Source organism: Crocuta crocuta, unplaced genomic scaffold (assembly GCF_008692635.1).
Source record: "Crocuta crocuta isolate KB4526 unplaced genomic scaffold, BGI_CrCroc_1.0 scaffold733, whole genome shotgun sequence".
Lineage (NCBI taxonomy): Eukaryota > Metazoa > Chordata > Mammalia > Carnivora > Hyaenidae > Crocuta > Crocuta crocuta.
The window spans coordinates 202,734-229,494 of record NW_027530993.1 but is presented as its reverse complement, the minus strand read 5'-3'; the positions used below and the strand labels follow the sequence as shown (position 1 = coordinate 229,494).

General features: G+C 43.0%; 1 protein-coding gene across 1 annotated transcript in view; it reads right to left on the bottom strand.

Annotated features, from left to right (window-relative positions):
• Positions 1-3,532: 3,532 nt before the first annotated feature.
• Positions 3,533-26,761, bottom strand: part of CHD1L (chromodomain helicase DNA binding protein 1 like) — a 58,642-nt gene continuing 35,413 nt past the window's right edge. Inside the window, exons 15-23 of the mRNA XM_077770515.1 lie at positions 25,783-25,948; positions 21,362-21,510; positions 20,261-20,424; positions 19,519-19,724; positions 18,367-18,465; positions 7,499-7,569; positions 5,817-5,931; positions 4,977-5,085; positions 3,533-3,880 (exon numbers count right to left, since the gene is read on the bottom strand). Coding sequence (XP_077626641.1) covers positions 3,805-3,880; positions 4,977-5,085; positions 5,817-5,931; positions 7,499-7,569; positions 18,367-18,465; positions 19,519-19,724; positions 20,261-20,424; positions 21,362-21,510; positions 25,783-25,948 — 1,155 coding nt within the window. The 3' untranslated portion in view covers positions 3,533-3,804. The remainder of the gene's footprint in view (positions 3,881-4,976; positions 5,086-5,816; positions 5,932-7,498; positions 7,570-18,366; positions 18,466-19,518; positions 19,725-20,260; positions 20,425-21,361; positions 21,511-25,782; positions 25,949-26,761) is intronic.

The window sequence follows — 26,761 nt, the reverse complement described above, 5'->3', positions numbered from 1 at the left end:
GTTAATACAAAGTTTTGTTTGGTTTTGTTTTTGTTAATAGAAAGTTTTTAATTTAAAAGAAGTTGAATATAAAAGCAAAGAAGTAATTGGTAGAATAACACTGAAAAGTAGAAGCAACAGTGGATAGCAGAGCTGGAGGCTGGCTGAACTCTTGTTAACAAAAGGCTGGGAGCAGACGTGGGCCACCTTCAGAGTAGAACTCGGGCAGGGGAATGGCTGCCTATTTTCTGGTTGATGAAGGCCTTTGGTGTTTAAGCCATCTTTGCTTCCTAAAATGAAATCTCAGTTCTACTTTGCCTTATAACTAGTGTCATTTCCTCTCATAGTGTGGCATTTGGTTACTTGGTTGTCTATTTAAAGTGTGGTTGTGAGTCTTCACCTTAATACCACTGATATTTCAGTGAGAAGTTTTGAGAAGCTTCAAAGGGCAGCTGCTAGTCAGATCCCAAAAAAATGACAAGTCTCTGTCTTCTCGAGTTTTATATTTAAATACTTACGCCATCTGGAGTTTATAATACATGGGCAAGTCTGATACTTTCCCCAAATTGCCAGCCAGTTATCCCAATACCATTTCAATTCAACAAATGTATTTAAGTGCCTACTAATTGCTTTGTGTGATATGCGAAATACTCTTTCTTAAAGACCTTAGTATTTTGGCAAAGGCGAATGATCAATGAATACAGTATGAGGTACAACAAAGTGCTGTAAGCACAATTATCAGCAGTTCAAACACACAGAGATTGCATTTTTGTACCACTATAGGAAATGCCTTTTTCTGGATTCTTAAAGAAAACCAGAAATGATAGGGGACAGTGGAGAGGTGGATAAGGGATGGGGATTAAAGGAGTAAGACAGTCCAGGGAGAGGAACCAGAATGATGAGCAAAACCGCAAGTGAGAAACTGCAGGATGTCCTGGGAAGGTTACATTATGGTGGAAGGGAAGCAGTGCTATCGTTCATACTGCAGTTAGCAGACAGCAAAGAAAACCCCTCTGGCCTAGGGTTGGTCTGGGGCTATAAAACAGCTGTTTCAAGTTACACTTTATGAAAGTTAATCAACTTAATAATATACTCTAGATTGATGGCCAAAAAATCAAACAAGTCCTAGGCTTATTTAAAAAAAGTAAAGGACAACTTATGAAAAATCAAGACAATATCAGGTTGTATATATGGAAAAATTCAGTAGACTTAAGATCCTTGGTATCTCAAAAAGCAGGATTTTTATACTTATGTTGCAGGTACAAAATTTGACAAAAGCTCATCAGTGAATAAAATCTGGTATTGTCCTCATAGCCCTGTCTTAGCGTCCTCAGAGGAGCAGGCTAGATGGCATCAAAGCTGAGCAGTGGAATGCAGAATAGCGGCCACTTGGCTGAATATGGACACGCCCATCAGGTGACCCACCTCAAAATATCCACGGGCTGTAACCGAGCAATGGGCTACTTACAACCAGGCAGTTACTCAAAAAGGGAAAATTCCACACATCCCCTTACCTTCTCGCATTCCCTCTTTAAAAACAGCCCCCCTCTGCATAACACCCTTAAGCTCCATCCATGTTGCTACAGATGGCCAGATTTCATTCTTTCTCATTGCCATGTAGTATTCCATTGTATAGATAAACCACATCTTCTTGATCCATTTGTCAGATGATGGACACCGAGGCTCTTTCCATGTTTTGGCTATTGTTGAGAGTGCTGCTATGAACATTGGGGTACATGTGCCCCTATGTATCAGCACTCCTGTATCCCTTGGGTAATATATGCTGAGCGAAATAAGTCAGCAACAGAACAGATACCATATGTTTTCACATACAGGAGGNACACAAAGAAACAGCCCCCTCACAGCCTTCTACCACAGCCTCTTTCGCTCTCCTGCCAGCTGCCCCCTTGTGGTGTATTCAGTGAACTTCAGTCTCCTTTGTTCCGCCTCGGGTGAATTCACCTCCCGCACCAGCTTCCACCGGATGGTCAGCCCACATCGGGGCCCATCTGCTCGGGACAGACACCACCTAAGATGTGGAAGAAAGAGAACAAAACCCTTGGGATGAACGGAGCAGCTAGCTTTTCTCTTTCCTAGAGAATGAGCGCCTCTGGGGAAGAGGGAAGGGATTATAAAGGGTAGAAAGGGTGTGCGGAGATGCAGGGAGGCAGGGAGGACGCTGAATTGCTGGGGTGGACAAAGCAGGGGCGACCACTCACAGGTGGGCCCCTAGTTCAGGGATAACGTAGTGTGTGAGTTTTCTAACCTTACGTGTGGTTGCGCCCAACTCCTGGTGAGACAGAAGTGCATGGCCCAGCGCCTGCAGCATGGGGGACAGAGTGCAGGGTGGACATGAAGCACCTCTCCCCGCAGGATGTGTGTCCCCAAAAGGTCAGCTGTGGTCTCTTTGACAGGGAGTTCCCTGCCCAAACGCCTCCCTCAGATGTTCAGGAACATTCAGAGCTGGCCCAGGCGCTCCCATCAGGAGAGTCAGGAGGGCACACAGCTTCTGTGAATGGGGTTTTCTCTACACGTGCTAATGTCTGCCGGTTGCACCGAGGCCGCTGTGGAAGGCACGACAGCTTACCTGTGCCTTGTAAGGGGTCACGATTTCCCCTTTAAAGAGTTCCAGCTCTATGTCTGGGTATAGGAGAGACTTAAGATGCCAGTCAAGAGGTTCAAGTTACTATAATAACCTATGTGTTGAAGCCTAGCAGTAAGAGTAGAACTTAAGAGGCAGTAAAAATGAAGAAGTTTTAGGAGAAGAAAAAAAAAATGAAAGAATCGTGAATTTAGGATCTAATCGGTCTTTAACACAGACATGAAGCTGTCGAAGGGTGAAGGGGCCCGGGAGGCAGACAGAACAGCACAACCCAGGTGCTAAAGGCACCATCTTCCTTAGAAGGTCATGGTCCTGGCTCCGATGCCCTACCAGCCGGGGTTCCCTGAATCAACGGCCCAGGGCTGAGGCTTCTGGATAGGTCTCTGCGGGACTCGGGCACGGAGGTCCTAAAAGCAGAGGCCAGGCTTGCTGAGCACAGTCAGCCAAGACCAAGATTTCCTGCACGAGAACGTAAAAAGCCACAGCTTACCTAGTGCCTCCGGCAAGACTCCTTCCCCGGGGTTCTCAGCAACCCCCCCCTCCCCCNCCCCCCCCGGCTACCGAGGTCCATTCTGTGCTAGCTTTGTGCCGTTTTCGCAATTCTTTGCTTTCGCTGAACCCGACCTGGTGGGAAGTGGAAAGGTGAGCCTCTGAAGTCACAACTGACAGGCCTCTGGGGCCAATGTTTTGTCTCCTTAATCTTCATACTGAGCAGTGGAGAAGGGCGGAGGGGCTCCACGCGTCTACATCAGGAATCTCACTTCTCACATGTCTGCCCCTTATAGTCTTGTCTTCTGGAAGCATAAATTGGCTGAAGGTACTTCCTTCTCCCTGTCCAGTCTGTTCTATTGCTTTTCATTTCTCCTTAATCCACATGGCCTAGCCCTCTGTGAAGAAAGTAGTCTGTTGGAGGGGAGGAAAGCTAGACTGAGGAGAAAGCAAGCAATGAAATGATCAGAGACAGAGAATTTATTATGCAAATAGCTATGCAAACTGGAGCCCTGACAAACTGCCAGGGAACTTTCCAGATTAAGTTGTGCATCCCTGTATTACAGGTACCACGTCAGAGTAACATCCTGGAGAACAAAATGGGAAATCAGAGAACACAGTATCTCAGGGATCCATGAGGTCTGGACTCCTTTTTGAAATACTCCAAATCAGTAGCTCTGGACAAAGATCTTCCCAACTGCTTGCTAAACACTGGATCTGACGCTGGCTCCCTGTTAAGGCACCAGCTGTCCTGAGGAAGAAGAGGGCTGGGAATGAAAAACAGCAGCCTTGCTTCTAGGAAAGTAGTATCTGAGAAGGATCATCAAGGAAGATACATTTTATCACTTTAAAATCAACTTTATTAAAACTACGAATTCTCTAGTTAATAATTATTAAAACAATCACTTTATAAGTAGCATGCCTTAATCCCCTCTCACCGTATCATAAATTCTTCCAATACTGTTAGTACTTATTACTGCCGTTGTGATCTGGTTATTACAACTCTTGATATTGCCTGAGTTACACAAGCATATAAAACATGACCTTTCTGCTAAGTTTTTTTTTTTAAATGTTTTATTTATTTCTAGGAGAGAGAGAGAGAGAGAGACAGCGCGAGCAGGGGAGGGTCAGAGAGAGAGGGAGTCACAGACTGAAACAGGCTCCAGGCTCTGAGCTGGCAGTCAGCACAGAGCCCGACGCGGGGCTCGAACCCACGAACCGCGAGATCATGACCCAAGCGAAAGTCGGACGCTTAACCGACTAAGCCACCCAGGCGCCCCAAGAGTCTGCTAAGTTTTTATAGTGACTTAAGTGTCTTGAAAAATAACACTGAGTGAATTTTCAATAAGGAAAAAGATGGAGTTTCTGTATGATTATAACACTTAGGGGTCAAGCCAGCTTCTAGAGATTTTCGGACTCAAACAATGCTAACTGATCTGCAAGCAGATCATCAGAAGAAGATACTCTAATGGTCAAAAAGAGTTCCACACTGTGCCCTAAGGATACACTGAATAGGTTCAAAAGTGAAAACAGTGCACTCATTTGTTTGCTTGGTTAACTGTTATTTTAGTGATCAGAGTGCAGTTCTTAAAACTAGGCCTTAGTCTACAGGCCTGAAGGACCTCTAGAGCACTGATATGAGAAGATTCAGTATTATCAAATGGCAAGTATTCAATGAATTCCCCCCTCATAGACCTTTTGATCTAGCGGCTGGCACCCAGGAAGGTATTTACCTCCTTGGATACATACAAAGTTACAAAGTGCTTTAGTTTTGTCTCGTTGGTGAGGGGCAGAGTCATAACGTGGCAGAAGAAGGCTTGGCCTTGGATTAAATAGTGATACTGGGAAAACGCAAGACCTTTTCTCTCAGCTGAGAGAACACACTAGTAAGATCACGAAAGGATACATGTAGGTTGGGATGCCTTTTGTGGCCAGGTGTTTCCGAATAAGCCGCTCGGTACCGTACCAGTTAAAACCTTTCGTGGCATGTCCAAGGCGTGGAAGATGAACACTTGCTGTTAAAAAGAAAAAAATAAGATTATGATGTCTTCATTCGTCAAAATTTGAATCAGTATAAAATACACAATACACAAGAAGAGAAAACTATACTCTCAGTCACTTTGTGGTTTCCAATGGACAAAATGTGCATAATGGTGGGGTTTCCCACATAAAGCTTACAAGTACAATGTCAAAGATATTCTGGGGAGGGACTGTAATAGGAAAAATGAAATCTATTGAATGCAAAGAGCTATGGGCCCTGGAAATAAGTACAATGGAAACAGAATGTGATCAATGTTGGAGATAAAAAATAAACAGATTCCTTAAAAAGGCAATCATTTCAGTAAACTCTGAGACACACTAGGTTTGGAAATAAAACTTCATCCCAACTTCTGGCAGAGAACGGTCTGCTAGTGTGGACTGTGTATGGCTCTCCAAGAGCTAGGCTAAACAGCAGCCTATCTGACCAGATCTCTACATCTCTGGTCCTCTGCTTCCTCATCTGCAAAATCTTGATACAAGCACCCAGTGGAGGGAGATGGTCCACAGGGCTAACGGATACAAAAGTGATCTGGAAAGGAAAGGAGGCTATTCAAATACAAGATGATGTGGTAGTCTCCTATATGGGGGCTTAACCTTTACCATGGGTATTGAACGAGGTCTTGACATTTCTCACTTCATTTAAAAATCCTATCACATGCCTGGAAACAGAAATTCATCTACTTTTGAGCACAGATGAAAAGCTTACCGTTCTTTTTCTTTGCTGCTAAATATATCTTCTTCAGGCCTTCTTCTAGGGCTGCCATTTTAATGCCAGACAGGACATTGGAGCGATCACGGTGCTGAGCCACAATCAGGGCCAACTAGGAGGAAGAGCCATCAAATGGTTGACCTGACACAAGACAGCTGCACTGCCAGCTCCGTGACCTGCCTGGGGAGGGAGCATCCCCGACAGGCTTTGTCTCTGTCTCCCTCGGAGGTTCTGCTGGACAACCACGGCCTACCAGATTCATGACTTCATCCTCCATTGGAACTGTTTTATTTTGTGGTGACTTACTACACAAGCATTTCTTCTTTTAAAAGGTATGTTAAAACCAGATTCCAAAACATGCTGTCCTCCCTAAATGTTCTCAGTGGTAAAGAGAATTTTTCAGAGTCTTAGGAGCAGAAAGGACTTTATAGGTCCCTGTGTCTGCAGATGCTCGAATCTGCTCCACCCCATTCTCTGTCTGTCCACATCGTCCCCACCCTGTCCTGACCTAAGGGAGGGCCTGGAGAGAGGGCCCAGGGAGTGCTGGGGACCAACATCGCTGCTGCTCCATTGGAACCGGCTGTGAACACTTCTCCTGAGTCACTGGATCCTGAGCATTTATGCATCACCACTGCGTTGTTCACATTCCTCAGTTTAGAAAGGACTAAATGAATGACTGAACGCGCAGAAGCCACTCGGTTGTCAGCCATGTGGGCGACCGACCTCAAGAAAATACACCTCTTTCAGCCCAGCTTCTAAATTTTTTTCTAAGTCAGTAAGATTTGGCTCTAAATCTGAGTATGAATTCAGGCCCTTGAGAGAATGATCAGGAAATGAAACATCTTACGGGAATTCTAAAGGGCTGACAAGCAGGAGATGCTTAAGATGCCGAAGGAGAATTTTACTATAGGCTGAGAAAATAGGCCTCAGCTCCCCTCTGCTATGGTGGCTACCAAACACAGGCTCTTACACCATTTTCCACACGATAAACGATGAAATGCTCAGAGGTTTCAGTCATGTTTTCTTATTCAGGAAGTTTCCTGAGCATTTCCTAGGAGCTGGTACTGCGTGCACTGAGGATAAAGAGACAGTATGAGTTGACAGCCTTAGAAGGAGCCCACCTAAGGTGAGGGTAGGAAACAAGCACGTTAGAGGACCAGTGTCCAGGGGCTTCGAGGGATGGAAGCGAGAGGGGACGGAGCGGGTGCGGTGGAGTAGGAGGCCCACCTGCTGCTTATGGGCTGAACTGAAGCCCTAATCCTCAGTACTTTAGATGTGATTGCACGTGGAGACAGGGCCTCTAAGGAAGCACGTAAGGTAGAGTGAGGCCTTGAGGGGAGACCTAATCCAGCCCGACTGCTGTGTTCACAGGGGATCTGGACACATGCTGAGACACCAGGACACATGGGCAGAGAGGAAAGCCCACGTGAGGCCATGGAAGGTGGCCGCCCCTAAGCCAAGAAGGCCTCAGAAGCAATCAGGCCTGCTGGTAGTCTCCAGATTTGTAAAGAACTTAATTTCTGTTTTCTAAACCACCTATTGGCGGGACTGTGTTATGTCAGCCCTTACACACCAATACCGGGACAGAGAGGCCAGCGGGGACAGCAGAGGGTTCAGGAGGAGGTGATGTGAGCCAAAATTTCGTTCTCATAAAAGAAGTGGGATTTTTTTTTACTTACCAAATCTTGCCCTTTGTCTCTTGACTCTTTATCATCAACAGGAAATAAAAGGACACCTCCTAATGTCAAGTCTGAGGTCAAAGAAAAGAAAAACAGAGAATGTGAGGTTCACTCCACACTGAGACCTCTGAAGAGGGGCTCCTGTGAATGCCCAGCTCCTTCCTTTCCCACAGCCAACCTCACTCTCCTGGCCTCCGTCACTGCCTCACCAGGTACTCACAGGACGCACCCCTGAATTTTTTCCTTTTTGCTCAAAAACTTTTTATATTTTAATGTTCAATTATGGTAAAATATACCTCATATAAAATTTACCACCCTGACCATTTTCAAGCATGCAGCTCAGCAGTGCTAGGCAGTTAATCTCCACAGCTCTCTGCATCGGGTGGAATTGACACTCTATCCTCCGGAAACCTCATCTCCCCCTTTCCCCTACATCCACCACTCTTACCTTCTCTCCTGGTGAATCTGACTACTGTAGTTACGTCAGCTAAGTGGAATCACACAACAATCGTTCTTTTGTGGGTTTTGTTTTTTTGTTTTTTTAATGTTGTTTATTTTTGAGAGACAGAGACAGAGCACAAGCAGGAGACGGGCAAGGAGAGAGGGAGACCCAGAATCTTAATACCACACTGTTTATCCATTCATCCATCAGACACTTAGGTTGCTTCTACCTCTAGGGCACTGTGAATAAAGCTGATACAAATATGGGCGTACAGATATCTGTTTGAGTTACTGCCTGAGTTCTTCTAAGAGCCATTGCTAGATCTTATGGTAATTTTATTCTTTAAATTTTTAATGTTTATTTATTTTTGAGAGAGAGAGAGAGAGAGAGAGAGAGAGAGAGAAAGAGAGAGAGAGAGAGCACACAGGCATGGAAGGGGCAGAGAGAGAGGGAGACACAGAATCCGAAGCAGGCTCCAGGCTCCAGTCCCTGAGCTGTCAGCACAGAGCCCAATGCGGGGCTCGAACTCATGAACTGTGAGATCATGACCTGAGCCCAAGTTGGATGCTTAGCCAACTTTGTGCCCCCAAGTGCCCCATGGTAATTTTATTCTTAATTTTTTCNTTTTTGCTCAAAAACTTTTTATATTTTAATGTTCAATTATGGTAAAATATACCTCATATAAAATTTACCACCCTGACCATTTTCAAGCATGCAGCTCAGCAGTGCTAGGCAGTTAATCTCCACAGCTCTCTGCATCGGGTGGAATTGACACTCTATCCTCCGGAAACCTCATCTCCCCCTTTCCCCTACATCCACCACTCTTACCTTCTCTCCTGGTGAATCTGACTACTGTAGTTACGTCAGCTAAGTGGAATCACACAACAATCGTTCTTTTGTGGGTTTTGTTTTTTTGTTTTTTTAATGTTGTTTATTTTTGAGAGACAGAGACAGAGCACAAGCAGGAGACGGGCAAGGAGAGAGGGAGACCCAGAATCTTAATACCACACTGTTTATCCATTCATCCATCAGACACTTAGGTTGCTTCTACCTCTAGGGCACTGTGAATAAAGCTGATACAAATATGGGCGTACAGATATCTGTTTGAGTTACTGCCTGAGTTCTTCTAAGAGCCATTGCTAGATCTTATGGTAATTTTATTCTTTAAATTTTTAATGTTTATTTATTTTTGAGAGAGAGAGAGAGAGAGAGAGAGAGAGAGAAAAAGAGAGAGAGAGAGAGCGCACAGGCATGGAAGGGGCAGAGAGAGAGGGAGACACAGAATCTGAAGCAGGCTCCAGGCTCCAGTCCCTGAGCTGTCAGCACAGAGCCCAATGCGGGGCTCGAACTCATGAGCTGTGAGATCATGACCTGAGCCCAAGTTGGATGCTTAGCCAACTTTGTGCCCCCAAGTGCCCCATGGTAATTTTATTCTTAATTTTTTCAAGAAACACCATACTGTTTTCCATAGTGGCTGCATCATTTTACATTCAGTGCGCAAGTGTTCTAACTTCTCCACATCCTCACCAACACTTATTTTCTACTTTTTTTTATGGAGAGGTAATTGACAGAACACTGTGTAAGCTGATTTTATACTTCTATACTGCAATACAATCGCCACTACAACATTAGCGAACACCTCAGTCACATCACATACTCGTCATTCCTTCTAGTGGTAGGAACAATTAGGACCTAGTGTCTTAGCAATTTTAAGGTTTATAATAGTTTTGTTGTCTATAGACCCTGTACTGTGTATTAGATCTCCAGGACCTATTTATCTACTAAAAGCAACTATATATTCTGAAACATTCTCTCTCCCATTTCTACCGGCTCCTGGTAAACCACCATTTCACTCTAGTTATTTTTTTTAAGTTTGTTTTAGATTCCACCCATAAGGGACATGGACACTAAAGCTGCTTCTATATTGTGGTTATTGTGAATAATGCTGAAATTAAACATGGGGTTACCTCTTTGATAACCTGTTTCCATTTCCTTTGACTATATACCCAAAAATGTAATTGCTGGATCATACAAGAGCTCTAACTGTAATTTTTTGAGGAACCTCTATACCATTTTCCAGAGTGGCTGCACCAGTTTGCATTCCCACCAACTGTGCATGAGGGTTCCCTTTTGTCCACAACCTTATTAATACTCATTATCTGTCTTCTCAATGACAGCCATTCTGACAGGTGTGAGGGGTATCTCATTGCAGTTTCGATCTGTATTTCCCTGATGATTGCTGATCTTGAGCATCTTTTCAATTCCTAGTTAGCTATTTTTATACCTTCTTTGGGAAAATCTCTATTTAGTTCCTTTGTTCACTTTTTAATCAGATTGACTATGCTTTCTGTTGAGTTGTCAGAGTTCTTTATAAATGTTGAATGGTAACCCCTCATCTAATAAGATTTTCAAATATTCTCTCCCATTCTGTAAGTTGCCTTTCCATTCTGTTGGCTCTTCTGAAGTGCAGAAGCTTTTAAGTTTGATGTAGACTCATCTGTTGATTTTTCCTTTGTTGTTTGTTCTCTAGGTGTTCTCTCCAATCTCAAGGAACTTATCCCCTAGGTTTTCTCCTAGGAGTTTTATGGTAGCAGGTTTTATGCTTGTCTTTGATCCATTTTGAGACAATTTTTGTGAGTGGAGTAAGGGAGGGTCCAATTTAGTTTTCCTGCATATGGTTGTCCAGTTTTCCCAACATCATTTGCTGAAGACAGACTACATTTTCCTTACTGGATATTCTTGGCTCCCTTGTTAAGTATTAGTTGGTAATATATGTAGAGGTTTAATTCTGTATTCCATTGGTACTTTTATGCTGGTACCATAGTGTTTTAATTATTATCACTTTGGAGTCCAGTGTGAAATCAGGAGGTGTGATGCCTCCTGCTTTGTTCTTCTAACAATTGCTTTGGCTATTCAAGGTCTTTTGTGGTTTCACTTAAATTTAAGGATTTATTCTATTTCTGTAGAAAATGCCATTGGAATTTTGATAGGAACTGTATTAAATTTAGAGATGGTTTTGGGTAGCCTGACATTTTAATGATATAAACTCTTCTGACCAGTGAATGTGGAATATCTTTCCAATTGTGTCCTCTTCAATTTCTTTAAACAAAGTCTTGATTTTTCATTGTCTGATCATTTACTTCCTTGGCTAAATTTATTCCTAGGTCTTTTACTGTGTTTGAGGTTACTGTGAATGGATAATTTTTTAATTTCTTTTTTGTTTCATTGCTAGTCCACACAGAAATAACTGATTCCTGTGTGATTTTAGATCCTACACTTTACTGAATTCATTGATTACATCCAACAGTTCTTTTTTCCAACTGATTAAATCTACTATATTGAGAATTTAGGATTTTCAATATATAAGATTACATCATCTGCAAATAATGACAATTTTACTTCTTCCTTTCTGATCTGGATGCCTTTTAATTTGTCTGCCTGATTGCTCTAGCGAGAACTGCCAGTATTATGTTGGAGAAGAATGAGGAGAATAGGCACTCCTGTCTCGTTCCTGATTTTAAAAGAAAAGCTTTTGATTTTTCTCTGTTGACTATAGTTAACTGTAGGTATCATTATATGACTTTTATTATGTTGGAGTCCAATACTTATTCTATTGAGGGTTTTTATCATGAAAGGATGTTACTTTGTTAAATGCTTTTACTTCATCTATTGAGAGGTTCAGTGATTTTTGTCTTTCATTCTACTAACGTGGTTTATCACATTTGTTGATTTCCTTATGATGAACTATCCCTGCATCCCAGGGAGAAATCCCACTTGGTCATGGTGTGTAATCTTTTTAATGAGTTCTTAAGTTTGGTTCGCTAATATTTTTTTGAGAATTTTTGCATCAATATTTCATCAAGGATACTTGTTTATAGTTTTATTTTAATGTCCTTATCTGGCTTTGTTATCAAGGTAATACTGGCCTCACAGAAGGAGTCTGAAGTGTTCCCTCTTCAATTTTGAGAAGGATCGGCATTAATTCTTCTTAAAATATTTGGCAGAATTTGTCCATGAAGGCACCCGATCCTGGGAGGTTTTTAAAACTGGAGTTGATCTCCTCACTCATTATTAGTCTGTTCAGTCTTTATATTTCTTCCTGGTTGTTTTAATAAGTTGCAGGACTATGAATTTATCCACTTCTTACAGATTATCTAATTTTTTGATGTCAAACCATTCATAGTAGTCACTTATGATTTTAATGTTTCTCTGCAGTGTCAGTTGTAATTTTCTCCTATTTCTGACTTTCAGTCTTCTAAAGGTTTTGCTAAAGTTTTATCAATTTTATTTTTTCAAAAAATCAGCTTTTAAGAGTTACTGATCTTTTCTACCGATTTTCTGGTCTCTAATTTTATTTGAGATCTGGTATTATTTCCTTCTTTCTGCTAAATATGGGCTTAATTTGCTCTTCTTTTTCTAGTTCCTTGAATTATAAAGTTAGGTTGTTTACTTGGAATCTGTTTTTAATATATGCATCTATTGCTATAAACTTCTCTCAGAACTGTTTTTGCAGCATCCATCAGTTCTTTGGTATGTTGTTTCCATTCTTTGGTTTGTCTTCTGATTTCTTCTTTGACCCCCTGGTTGTTAGGAGTATGCTGTGCACCATTCAGTTTCCACATCTTAGGAGATTTTCTAGCTTTCCTCAGTGAAATATTTCTAGTTTCATACCACTGTGGTTGGAAAAGACACTGGTATAATTTCAGTCTTCTTTTGCTAGGACTCATTTTGTGTTCTATCATATGATCTGTTCCTAAAAATGTTCCATGTGTACTTGAGGAAAATGTGTATCGTGCTAATGTTGGATGAAATTTTTTATAGATGTCTATTAGGCCAATTTGGTGCAATGTTTGGTCCAAGTCTATCGTTTCCTTGTTGCTTTTCTGTTTGGATGATCTGTGTGTTGCTGATAGCCCCTGATTATTGTTGTAAATTTCTTCCTTCATATCTGTTAATATTTGCTTAATATATTTAGGTGCTCTGATGTTGGGTGCATATATACTGCTGTTATATCTTCTTGACGGATTGATCCCTTTATCGTTATACAATGTCCTTGCTTGTCTCTTATTACCATTTTGGTTTAAGGCCTACTTTGTATGATGTAAGTAACAGCTACCCACACTTTCTCTGATTCCCACTTGCATGGAGTATCTTTCTCCATCCCTTCACTTTGAGTCTATGTGCGTTTTTAAGCCTCAAGTTGGTGCCTTGTAGGNATGTAAGTAACAGCTACCCACACTTTCTCTGATTCCCACTTGCATGGAGTATCTTTCTCCATCCCTTCACTTTGGAGTCTATGTGTGTTTTTAAGCCTCAAGTTGGTGCCTTGTAGTCAGCAAACAGCTGTGTCCTGTTTTTTGTTCATTTCTTCCATCTAGCCACTCTGTGCCTTTTGCTTGGTGGATTCAATCCACTTACATTGAGAGTAATTTATGTTAAGTACTTAGTAATGCCATGTTACTAACTGCTTTCTAGTTGCTTGGTATTTCCATTGTTTCTTTTCTTCCTGTTTCTGTCTGCCTTTACCTTTGTAAATCGGTTCTTTTCTGTGGTGATATGCTCCGTTTCCCCTTTCTTTGTCTCTTGTGGATTGGCTCCATGCTTTTGCTGTGTTGTTACCATAACACATCTTACAGATAAAACAGTCCACCTTAAGCTGACAGTAACTTGTGCTCAATCACCTACTGAGGCTCTCTCTTCTACTCCTTGTTCTATTACTGATGTCACAGTTTACCTTTTTATGTTGTGTATCTGTTAACAATTCATAGTGGCTATAGTTATTTTTACTACTCTTTTCCTTTAACCTTTATACTAGAATTGAGTGGTTAAAGCACCATCGTAATACAGATGAGTCCTCTAACTCTATTTTTCACCTTTTCTAGTATATTGTGCACTTCCATATGTTTTCATGTTACTGATCACTATCTTTTCATTTTGGCTGGAAGAACTCCTTTCAGCACCTTGCACGGCAGGGGCTTGTGGTGGTAAACTCCCTAAACCTTTGTCTGGGATATCTTATCTGCAAGATAATGTGGCCAAATACAATTTCCTTGGTTGGCAGCCTTTAACTTTCCACACTGAATGTCAGTCCACTATCTCTTGGCCTGTAATTTCTGCTGAGAAATCTGCTGACAAATCTGCTGACAGCCTAATGAGGGTCCTTTGTAGGTTATAAGCCTTCTTTCTCCCCCTGGCTTCTTTTAGATTCTGTATCATTGATTCTTCAGTTTCATTATATATCTTGGGGAAGGTCTTTCTGCATTGAGATAATGGGGTGATCTATTAGCTTTGTGGACTTCTATGCCCAAGTTTTTCCCTAGGTTTGGGAAGTTCTCAGGTTTGACTGATTGATTTCATTGGAGAGAGAGAGAGAGAGAGAGCAAGCAGGGGAGAGGGGCAGAGGGAGAGAGGGAATCTTAAGCAGGCTCCATGCCCAGCACAGAGCCCGACACAAGGCTCAGTCCTACTACCCCAGGATCATGACCTGAACTGAAATCAAGAGTTGGGCACTCAACCAACTGAGCCACCCAGGTGCCCAAGATATCATTAAAAAAAAAACAAACTCTCTGCCCCCTTCTCCCTGTCTTCTCTTTTTGGAAGCCCACTTATTCTGATATTTGCCTTCTGCTGATAGTTGTCTTTCTGACCCAATCCTATAGCCCATGTACTTTCTTCACTCTTTTTTTTTTTTACCTCTTCTATGTATTTTCTAAATTCCTATACTCTAAGTTACTTATTCTTTCTTCCATCTGGGTCAGGCCGCCCCACAGCCACTCTCTATTGTTATTCTTTTATCTCATTCATCAAATTTCTTCAGCTCCAATATTTGTTTGGTTCTCTTTTACATTTTCACTCTCTTTGTAACAGAACTCATTTTGTTCGTATGTTGTATTCCTGGTTTTAATGAATTGCCTTTGAGTTTTCTTGTAACTCACTGAGTTTATTCATAACTGCTATTCTAAATTCTCAGTTAGACTGCAATATTCTGTGCCTTTGAGCTCAGTTGCTCGAGAACCATCATTTTCTTTTTGTGGTGCTGTATTTCCTTGATTTTTTTCATTCCTCAGAGTTATGCATTGCTGCTTTTGTGTTTGAAGTAGCAGATATATCCTTAATTCTGTGCTCACTGCTTTCCGCACACGGTTTTATGTTTTGTGGTACTGTATCTGAGATACTCCATATGTTTGTGAGGTATACCTGCTCCACTCTTCTTGCTTGCTCTTGGGGCCACATTTTTAAGCCTTTGTGTTATCTCTGGTTGTTACAATTCACCAGGCTGGCTATCAGAAACAGCATTCTAGAAGAGCAATAGCTACAGTTTATGGTTTTTCCTTGCCCAATGACCGAGCTCACTCTCATAGACCACTTGGGAGCTCGCACAAAAAGCTAGCAGCAGAATCAGAGGAAGTGTGAGGTTAGCACTCAGTGTTCTGGGGAGGCTGCAGACCCAGCAGGGAGAACCTTAGGTGTGGTTCTCCCAGAGATTTGTGGGTGAACTTCCTACTGAGGCAATCTCTTTGACACCATTTGAAGTTCTGCTCTGCCTCCTTGCAGTCACAGAGCTCCCACCTAGTACTTTGGGTGCTGGTGGAGAGAAATGGGTGTTCCATCTGGCTGGGACAGCCAGGAGCATTCTCCCTGCTCTCCTTCCCCCCACAGGACAGATCACCTTCCCCAGATAAATCAGCCCATTCAGGGTTTCCTTGAGGGAGAAGCAGAAGTATTTCTCTCACCACCTCCACTGTGATCAACACATATCGTTTTCTTTTTTTCCCTTCTCCAATGGTGTGCTGAAGTCTTCTGGCAGGAAGGCTGGATTCCTGCAAGCTCTGTCTCAGGTGTGAGTACCTACGTGGGTCAGCACTCAACTGAATGCTGCCTGACAGTGGCAAGCGGCATCTGGGCCGTTGTGCTGGCCCCACGCCCTATACAGAGGTTTGTCTGTCCCTCATTGGTGGCGGTGGTGAGCCAGACTCCTCTCAGGTCCTTCGCAGGAAGGTGCTGGGTCCCAAAAGACCCACCACATGCTTTTATTTGTGTACAGACATCTAATTCACTGATTAAAAGAGGGGAGGAAAAGGAGGAATGTTTTATACCACCAATGTTGCTGATGTCATCCCCTTCACTCTCGAATGATCTACCAATTCAACGTCCCTTATGTATTACCTACCAAGTACTCCTGCAGGCATTGGAAAATTAGTGCAAACCCAGAGGCGTCTGGGGATGGGAAGGGGGAGCATTAAGAACCAGAAATCCCTGGGGCGCCTGGGTGGCTTAGTCGGTTAAGCGTCCGACTTTCGCTTAGGTCATGATCTCGTGGTTCGTGGGTTCGAGCCCCGCGTCGGGCTCTGTGCTGACTGCCAGTTCAGAGCCTGGAGCCTGTTTCAGTCTGTGACTCCCTCTCTCTCTGACCCTCCCCTGCTCATGCTCTCTCTCTCTCTCTCCTAGAAATAAATAAAACATTAAAAAAAAAAAAAAAAAGAACCGGAAATTCCTTCATGAGGCTTATGTTTGTTTTAGACCATTCAAACAGTGTCCTCTACTATATCTGTATCTATCTGTACATTTCCCTACCTCATCTGAATCAAAGCAAACTAATGCTCTAAAACAACGTGCTAACATAATTCTATGGCTTTATATACTTCAGTTTGAATGTTTTCTTCTCTCATCCATCCTGCACACTCGAATCTTTTAAGTCGTTCTAAGATACTGGCTCTGTTATGTCATTCTTCTCTTCAAAACCCCCAAATGACTAGCCATGACCCACTGAATAAGGTCTGGCTTAGCATGGAACACTGCATGTGGCTTTACCAGGGAGATGCCATTCTGTGGTCCAAAACGCTCTTTAAAATCAAACTCTTCCTGTATTCCTTAGCCTCAACCCACTACTCTGGACTGCCTGGCCTATACACCCTGCCCTAAAAACATTCACTGTGTAACTGCCTGGGTCATTCAACACCCTGTACTGCAAATGACTGGAGGTGTGGAAATACCAGACAGTATGAGACACAGGGATCCTCTTCCATTTCTCTCCACCCACTAAAACTCAACCCATCTTCCCAGGCCCAAGATAACTTTCACTACCTCCACACAGCCCTGCCCGATAATTCTAGCTCACACTTTCCTTTACCTGCTCTACCTTGTTTAGAAAAGAGTGCAGCCCTGTTTCCCTACTGACTGCTTACACCTTAACTCTGTGCAACCAAGGTTCGGCCTTCAGACTCTCTTCAAAGTATGCCAAGGTCATGTGACTGTGCTTGGGGCAAATACGATGATGGCCTTCTCCCAGTTCTCAGACCACTTCTTGACACCCTCTCCTCCCCTGTATTTAAAATGTTATATTCTCAAGGTTCTCTTAGCTGACAATTCCTTCTGTCTCCCCTCACTGCTACCATTCCTAAGTGGAGGCGTTTTCCACCTTCTATTCCCTGCCCTCTCATTTTCCCATCCTGCCTTCCTCACAGAATCCAAATAGGCATTCTTTGATCTTCATTTCTATCTCTGACCTCTCCTGAATTCTCTGCTTTTCCAATTGCCCAATCACTATCTAGATCTCAGTTATTTTAACCTATTAAACCTTTCTGTCAATGATCTATTTTAGTAGAAGAGTATTCCCTCTAAGTCCTTATATCCCTTCCCATCCTAGAGAAGCAGGCAGAATTAGGAAAAACCAATCTCTGAGGAATCTGAAGGTAAGATAAGGTAAGGTAAGGTAAGGTAAGGTAAGGTAAGGTAAGGTAAGGTCAGGTCCCTTGGCCGCTCAAGTCCCCAGGAAATAATGATAATAATAAATTTACTCCTCATACTACTTTGTGATTTCTGCACATAAAAGAAGATGCCCTTTCTTCTTCTCCATGCCAAGGGAGAATACTGAGACTTGTGCCAAGTTCCTCTGGCCACAAGCAGCTTTACTTCTGTCTCCAGAGAATATTGTATCTCAGCTTATGCTAACTTCCCAATACACCCTCCTCCTCTTCAAGGGCCAACCCGAGCTCTTGTTAGCACTTTAATGGTGTGTCTGATTTCTCTCTCACAGGTCTCTGACTTTTTGGGAAAAATTCCCTTATGAAGATGGGCCGAGTTGGTCACAGTGGAGGTAAACAATGAAATGCTCTTCATGCCAATACCTCAACATGCACACAGGATTACCATTTACCAGAAATCTTCCATATCCACATATTCCCTATCTCCTCATTATACTCCCATGAGGCTGGTGGAATAAATATTATTCACAAATTACAAATGAGAAAACAGGCACAGTCCTCAAAGTCCCATAACTACGTACCTGATGAAAAAACTAGCTAATGAGACTCTAACCAGCTCTTCCAACTCCTTAACTAGTGCTTCATAACCATGTGGAACCTGTCCTAAGCATCTTCTCCACTCTCATTCCATCCCTTCCCCTTCTCTCTGCTTTGCTTCTTACCTTTCATTTTCCCAGCTAGCTCATATATTTTTCTTGGCTCAGCGGATCTTGTTTCCAAAGCTGTGAATAAACCACCTCTGCCCCAGCGGCCAGAGTCATCTAGGAGAAAAAAAAACTTTCATTTATAGACAGCAGAGTCCAGTCCACAATTCAAAAACAAGGCTACACCCACTACATTTATAAAAGAATGATATTTCAAAGGGAAGAGACCTCTATCTAGTCTCCCAGGAATGTCGCAGGGGGGACTTCTCAAATATATTTAGGTTTTATGGAAGCTACATGGCCATCACAATAGGGAGACAGAGAGGAGACATAACCTAAGAAACAGCTGAAGCATTGGTGATACCAACAGCACATGACTCCCATTTTACAGGAAAAGAAGAAGAAAGGTTAAATGACTTCTCTGAGCTGCTGCTACCATAGCTGGTTAATATCTTCTATTTACAGTCATTCAGTCATTGTTGGCACATATTACATGTTAAACACTGTTCTAGGCACTAGGGGGCAACCAGTGGACCAAAAAAAAAAAAAAAACAAAACACTGCCCCCACGAACTTTAGTTTCTAGGACAATGAGATAATCATATAAACAAATGCATAATCCGTCAGGTGATGATACATGTAATAAGGAAAAATAAGGTAGGTAGAGAGACCAAGAGAGGCACAGCACTGGGAGCTGTTTCACACGAGGCACTCAGGAGACCTCTCTGAGATGCAAACATCTGAACAGTGCTTGCTGTGGCTACTTGTGGAAAGAGGGCTCCAGGCAGAGGAATAAATGTGCCATGGTCATGGGGGGGGGGGGGGGACTGGGGACATGCTTAGAGTCTTGCTTTTCTCAAAAGATTTGTCTTGTGTACATTGCCTCCTTTGACCCTCTTAAAAACCTTGTGCAGAGAACTGGAAGATAGTATCCCATTATACAGATAAGGAACCTGAGCCCCGGGAAGACTGCTGTGCAACCAGGTGGATAAGAGCACTACCAAGGGTCAAATTTAAGTCTATGGACTCTAAAATTCGCCCTTTTCTTGACCATGTGACTGCGCCACCCCCATCAGTCAGCCCAAGGTCAGGCTTCTGTCTCCTCCCCCCCCAGTTCTCGGCACCATGAAGACTGAGGCACCCATCCTGGGCCCGTACTACCTCCACTTACCTACACAGTGAACGATGACCGCATCCTCCGTCCCAGCTTGGGGGTGGGTGACGTCACCGCTAACATACTTGATGGCAGTTGACTCTGGGTCTTCATAATCCAGCTGGGCAGAGCTCTCACCTTCCCGGCCCTCTAGGTCTTCCGGTTCGCTCTCCTCGGAAGGCAGGCAGAAGGACTGGTAATTGTTGGACTCCCACCAGGCCATCCTTCAACAGGCCAGGGAGAAAAGGAAATTAACCTGGCCCCTCGCAATTTCCGTGGAGCGCAATTCATCCTGCTCTTCACAAACAGTGAGTGCCCAGTGGAAATGCAATTAGATGCTCACCCTGATTACAGTTTTCTGCCTATTTGTAAATCAACAAGAAGTCTTACTGATCAGCCTAGCTGCCTCCTGACTACACTTCAGTAATGAGCAGCCACCGCACGTCCTGTTTTTAAGAATAAGGTACCGTTCACATGAACTACCTTTTGTCAGGCAGCTACAGTAAAATCTTTTCTTGCTTCAACTAAATCAATCTTCTCTGCCTTAGGCACTCAGGACTTTTCACAAAAGTACGCTAACTGCTAGGGTTAACGTTTAACGTTTTAAAAAAACATTCTATTACCTGTAGGAACCACCAGTTTTATAGAGGTTTTCTGCAAGTTTAAAGTATTCAGCTGTGGACTCACTGCACAACAGCGATTCTTGTATCAAATGTGACCCTCGGCTTCATTAGGACACAGTCAAATAATATGCACGTACTTTTTTTTGTGTTCTGCTTCTTCCTTTTTCCTCTTCTTCTCCTCCATTAGTCTCTTTCTCTTGGCTGCCGCCTCTTGTCTCCTCTTCCTTCTGTCCTCCACTTCCTCTGGGCTCAGAATCCGCTTCCTTTTGCCAGAGCCCTCTGCAAGACCTGGGAGCAGAGCCTGTAGGAGGCACCAGATCCACAACCAGGAAGGTTGGGGGCTGCCTGCTCCTTCTTGAGTTTGATTCACCCCTAACACATTCGGTGTGAAAGCAACATGCTTATTAATATTTCATAGAACTGCATCTCTGTGCCGCTTGGGTGGTGGGAGGTGCTGGCAACACACTGGAATTTACTGCTCATACGACACATCTCATTGGCCTGGTGACCAGGATAGTGTGATCTAAACTCAACCAGAGCATGGCATGCTGGTTCATTTCAAGAGGAATAAGGTGCTTCACAAAAGTTACTTGTTTTATATAAAGCATGTCCTATAGGAGGCCATTTCAGGTTTAACCATTTTTAAAGGCAATCCTCCTACAATGTATTATATAATTCTTTCTTAAACAGTATTTCAACAGCATGATTACCTTAATGATAGGTAGGATTTGATGAGCACAAAGTGCCAAACACTGTGGACATAATATGTATCATTCTTGACTGCCACCCTCTCTTAGTGACAGAGTCAAATTATCAGGAGGAGGGCACGGTATTTTGGGGTAATACAGTGTATCCCTTCTGGGGTGGCTTGGATGCACAGGGCTGCTTCTGCTTGCATTAAATGGTAAAACACACTTCCTGTTAATGCTATTTATGCCAACTTTTTTTTTTATGTTTATTTTTGAGGGGGGGAGGGCAGTGAAAGGGAGGATAGAGGATCTGAAGCAGGCTCTGTGTTGACAGTAGAGACCCCGATGTGGGGCTCAAACTCATGAACCATGAGATCATGACCTGAGCCGAAGTCAGACACTCAACCCACTGAGCCACCCAGGTGCCCCTGACTACACTTACATTTCAACAAATATTTATATATTCTCAACAAATCACTCCCAGCATCATTTTTTGTTCTCTTAGAATTTGGAAGAATTTATTCTTTTACATAAATTAATAGTTCTTACACTGCCTTTATTTCGAAGTAATCGACCCTCTTGAGTTGTTTTCTCCAAAAGGGTTTTCTGAAGCTTCACCAGTTGCTCAAATGACTTTCTGTCTTCTTTACTTGGTTCCTTGGAATAATCTTTACCTTCAAATAAGTACATATGGTTTTCTAAGAACATAAAACACAAAACAGAAATGTTAGATTGTAAAAAAAAAAAAAGGATTCATTCCATTGAAAGCAATAACTAAGGCAAACAAGAGAACAACTTGTGTTCTTTTTTTTTAGCCTTTTTTTTTTTTTAATGTTTTATTTATTTCTAGGAGAGAGAGAGAGACAGCGTGAGCAGGGGAGGGTCAGAGAGAGAGGGAGTGACAGACTCTGAAACAGGCTCCAAGCTCTTGGCTGGGAATGAGCACAGAGCCCGATGCGGGGCTCAAACCCACGAACTGCGAGATCATGACCTAAGCGAAAGTCGGACGCTTAACTGACTAAGCCACCCAGGCACCCCGAACAACTTGTGTTCTAAAGGGGCTAAGACCAGCTTGTGATTTTGGATCCCATGGACACTGATGGATGGGCATCTCACACACGAACTGTTTAAAGGAGAGGATATGGCTGTGCCCTTCTGGTCCATCTCTGGTTGGCCTGCAAGTCTCTGCTGGACACCTCCCCCCAGTTGAGTCTGATATCACTCATCACTCATTCCACACTACTCTTCAGCACACATCTCGCTGAGATCACTTAATAAAGGTAACTGAAAACGCGCTTTTTTTATTCCACACATATTTAACACTCAACTTGTTCCTTTACTATTACAGAAAAGAAGAAAATTGGCAAGTCTATGAGAAAATGGAGAATCATAAAAATAATCCCTTAGATTTACAATATTCTTTTCATATCTCATCAAGTCTCTTTAGGAAGCCTCCCCACAATCCTAGTAAAACTAACCCCACTGAAGAAAGCGGAAAATAAGGCTCAGACAGGGATTATGGGACTCTAGTTCTCGCTGCTAATACATGAAAAAGGCAGGATTTTGACTTTTTCAATGCATTTTTTCAGTGCTTTCCTGTGTCTGCAGAAGGACAGAGACTGAACAAGCCAGCAAATACTGATTATGGTAATGACAATAATGACAATAGCGCGATCTTGAATAGCATTTTGTACTATCAGAGCATTTTCACGTCTATTATCACATTTGATTCTTCAACTATGTAAAAGAGTAAAGCAGACATTAACAGCACCATTTTACATATGAGGACACAAAGGCTGAAAGAGGATGGGTGATATGCCAAGATCATGAATCAGTGATAGAGGTCATGACCAGCCAAGACCATCAAACCACAGAGAGATGAACTAAGGATTCTAAAGTGAAGCATATTTCATAGCACATATTACCAAAGAATGTATTTTCATAGCATTATGAAATCAGCTAAAAGTATGTTTTCTCTAGAGAGTACGAAAGCAAAACATTTTCATTCTCAAGAGATCAATTGCTTCACACTTGTACCCAAATCCAACCAGCTGTAATTCTAATTGGCATTTGCTAATTAAATCAGCAGGGTGCTTTCAAAGAGCTGCTCTATCAACAAGTGGGGATAAAATAAAGAGCTGAAAAGTGTCAAATATGATCAACATATGTAGATTTGTACTGCATGTGAGTCTCAACTTATAAATATGCTTTTTCCAAAACCCTAGCATTCCAGATAAAGCAACCCTGTTTTTTATTTATTTTTGATGGGAGCTGCTTTAACTACTGGTCTTTCATATATTCATTTGTATTTTTTTTAATGGTGCTCCCTCTCCCCACTCTGCAGCCACGACGGGGTTGGGACCACAGGCCTAGGCCCTCATCTGTGTCTGCCAGTGTCCCCATCCACCACAGAAACTGTACTCACTGATCAAAGAGAAGACTCCAAGTTTTAACACAAGTGGAAAAATGTTTCTGGCAGCTGGACTGACTTAAGAATAGAATTCTTTCTAGAAAATAGCAAAAGTTTATTTTGTCCTAGTAACATGAGGAAAATAAGCTCAAATTAATCTAGAATGAGTGCAGAAATGGGTACAAGTCTCACTATTTAATGCAATCCTAACAGAACTTCAAAATAGGGTTACATGCATTCACTGTGCCGCCCACCTAAAACCACTAAATGCCAAGGAAGGGATTCTGAAAAGATAGGAGACAACAGTGGACAACAGTGGATGAAAAGTTCCCTAATTCTTGGAAAATGGAAAGTGGTTGAAGCAATCAGAACAGATTAAGAAAAACCGTGGAAGCCAAACGCGGGTGCCTTCCCACTGGGGGATGAGACCAGAGACCCTGTCCGTCCTAAAAGGTTAGGGTGTATAAGGCCACAGTGCTGGAGAGCAGGGGCTAGGACACCAAACTACAGGAGCACCGGGAACCTCTGACTCCTGCAGTCTCTTCAATTTGAGCAAACAGGCTTCTTCCAACCCAAGAAAGATACTGAAGGATTCATCTCTGGGGAACTAAGCTGCCCAATGAAAAGACTTCAAATGCAGACACCAGAAGGCTGGCTCAGTGCCCAGTAGCACTGGAATAAGGATCCAGAGCCCACACACCTGCTCAGCTCTGGGCCGCCTGTCGGCTTCAGGACCTCACTGGCACATGTTTCAGACAGCCAGAGGACACCAGCTATTTCAGGAAAACTCCAGACAAAAAACAAGAGATTCCAAAACAAATTTTGAAAACAGCAACGGCAGCAATGGGAGGAAAGAAAGAAAATGAACACTTTTCAAAAGCTATGATAAACATCTCAAGGGAGGACATTATATCTGTGAAATGACAACAGGATACAAGTAAAACAGAGAACAAGAAAGAGAAACTGAAGAATAAAAATGGGATGCTCATGTTAAGAAATTTAAAAGATAAAATGAGAAAAGTCAAAGAGCTGCATCCTGTAGAATGACGTGAGCTTCCTAAATTCCAATCCCTCTGCATACCCTATAAAACCACCCCTAACCCAGGTCCACTATATAACTAGGAGTCTGAGAATGTTAACAAACTCCCATTTGCAGGTAGGTAGAGAACATCCAAATGCAGGTGGAGGTGGCTCCCAAGCCCACACCGGCATGGAGAGCGAGGCAGAGACCAGCAGTGGCAGACACAGCCCCCAAAAAGAGTGCCACACCCTAAACGGGAAAATAATAAGGGCACATCTCAGACTCGGTAGATCAGAACACTGGCTACCAAGAAATTGAAAGGAAGGGACTAGAAAGCACATGCGGTCAGCAGTCTGGGAAGGTACTGCTTCTAGGGGAGAGACAGACGTCCCTTGGCAGTTCTATGGCAAAGAAAGGAAGCACGTGATGGAAAGTGGGGATCCTACAGAAACACAAGAATCACAAAACCAGAAGTCATGCCAACCCCACTCCCTACCAAAAAGGGAGGCATCATCTAGTAAAGAAACTACAGCTCTCTCAAATTAAGGTACTCTTGGATTAAGAGGTCTAGAGTAAGACTCTCAATCCTCACCCCTGTCTACACTGAATTCTTGTTGCCCCTGGTACAAGACAATAAAATGAGTCTAACACAGCAGGGAACATCCTTCCAAAGCTCCTATGTGAAAAAACACTGCAAGTCAGAAATTCAAATACTCAGAACCAAAATGGACAAAAAGACAAATGTTGACCAAATTCAGAAAAGAAAAATTACCTCATGATTTACATGTACTGTTTCACTGAAAATTTTGTGGTACCTACACCTTGTGAAGTATGGTGAAGATTAAATGTAAAAGCAGGTGTAAAGCACAGGACAAGTACACACTTTTGATCGAGCACAGAATAAATGCTCAACCAGGATTAATGACTACATAAAAACCAAATCATTGGGGCGCCTGGGTGGCTCAATCGGTTGAGCGTCCGACTTCGGCTCAGGTCATGATCTCGTGGTTCGTGGGTTTGAGCCCCGCATTGGGCTCCGTGCTGACAGCTAGCTCAGAGCCTGGAGCCTGTTTCAGATTCTGTGCCTCTCTCTCTGATCCTCCCCTGCTCATGCTGTCTCTATCTCTCTCTCAAAAATAAATAAAAAAACAAAAAACAAAAAACAAATCATTCTACTTTCAGAGAAGGACTCATTATGATGGAGGCACCATAGTAGGGACAGTAGGGCTTACTAATAAAAGAGAAGACGCTTGCAACGAAGGTAGGAAAAAGGACAACTTAAAATCCTTGAGATACTACTACAAGCATTGATATCCCTGAGTGGGTTCAAAGTTCAGCTACAAGGGAACAGGCGATTGCTAGTCAGTCTAGGAAGAGTTCTGGGATGAGGAAGTCTTCAACAGCATGCCCACGTTGAGATGGGCTGGATAGGAAAAGATGCCCCAGGGAGCACGCTCCAGGACTTTCCACGGAGACCTACCTACTCATTGTCTAAACTGGGCAGCTGTGCCATTTGCTCCACCCTCGTCCCAAACTTACTGCCTTCCTCGCACTCCCGGATTCCTCCTTTTGCTGTAGGCAAGGCATCAGAGATCCACTGGCCGTTTCTCGTTCCTCCCAGGATCGTCTCCAGGTCTATCTCATCCATGGTGCTCCCCTCAGATGAGAGCAGTTTATCCAAACCAAATTTGAGAATCTCACTCAGCTGGAAAGGAGAAAATGAGAAGGTCCAGTTGGTTCTCGTGAAAACAGGCACTGGGATGTCAGGCCTTTGCTGAATGGCTTGCTGACCTAGGGCAGGCTCCCTCCCTGTTGCTCGGCTGTTCTACTCTCCCCACCATGATGACACCAACAGGGCCATTTAGGAGTTGGATCATGCCCAAGCAGAGAGGTGATAAATGCTGATCAGTGATGTTGACTCTGACAACCCTCCATGACGTAAAAAATTAGCCTATTCTTTCTAAAGAACAGTAATGTCCTGCATTATCCATGGCACTTCTCAAGAATCTTTCTCACAGGCCATAGGCACTTCTGGTCTGACTTCTCCATCACCAGAAGTCAGAGGCCCAGTGAGCTTCTCTCCCACTGACAGACTTGGAAGAAGGCTACACTGGGTACCTTCTGTCTACCATTACCTGACTTCTTTCCTTTGGCAATCTGGTTTCCTACCATAGCACTCTGTGCAAGTCACCTTCGTGAAGACCAATAACAACGGATGGTTCTAACCTTCCTGGACACTCCTCTGACAGCTGCATTATCCTGCCTCTCTCCCCTTGTCTCAAAGGCACCTACTGATCCTACCCATCCCCTAGGATGACAGGAATCACCCAAATAGTTCAGATCACTGCCCTGGCTTTAAATTCCTACTTCTAATTTTGTGCCTCCTTGACCACTAACTCTGAGATTTCAAATCAATTTAGATTCACATGTTGACTTCTGGCTCATATCTTATCCTTTTAGACTGGGTCAGTTCTCTCTAGATGGCCTAGTACTTGTGAGCCAAATACTGGTGGAAATG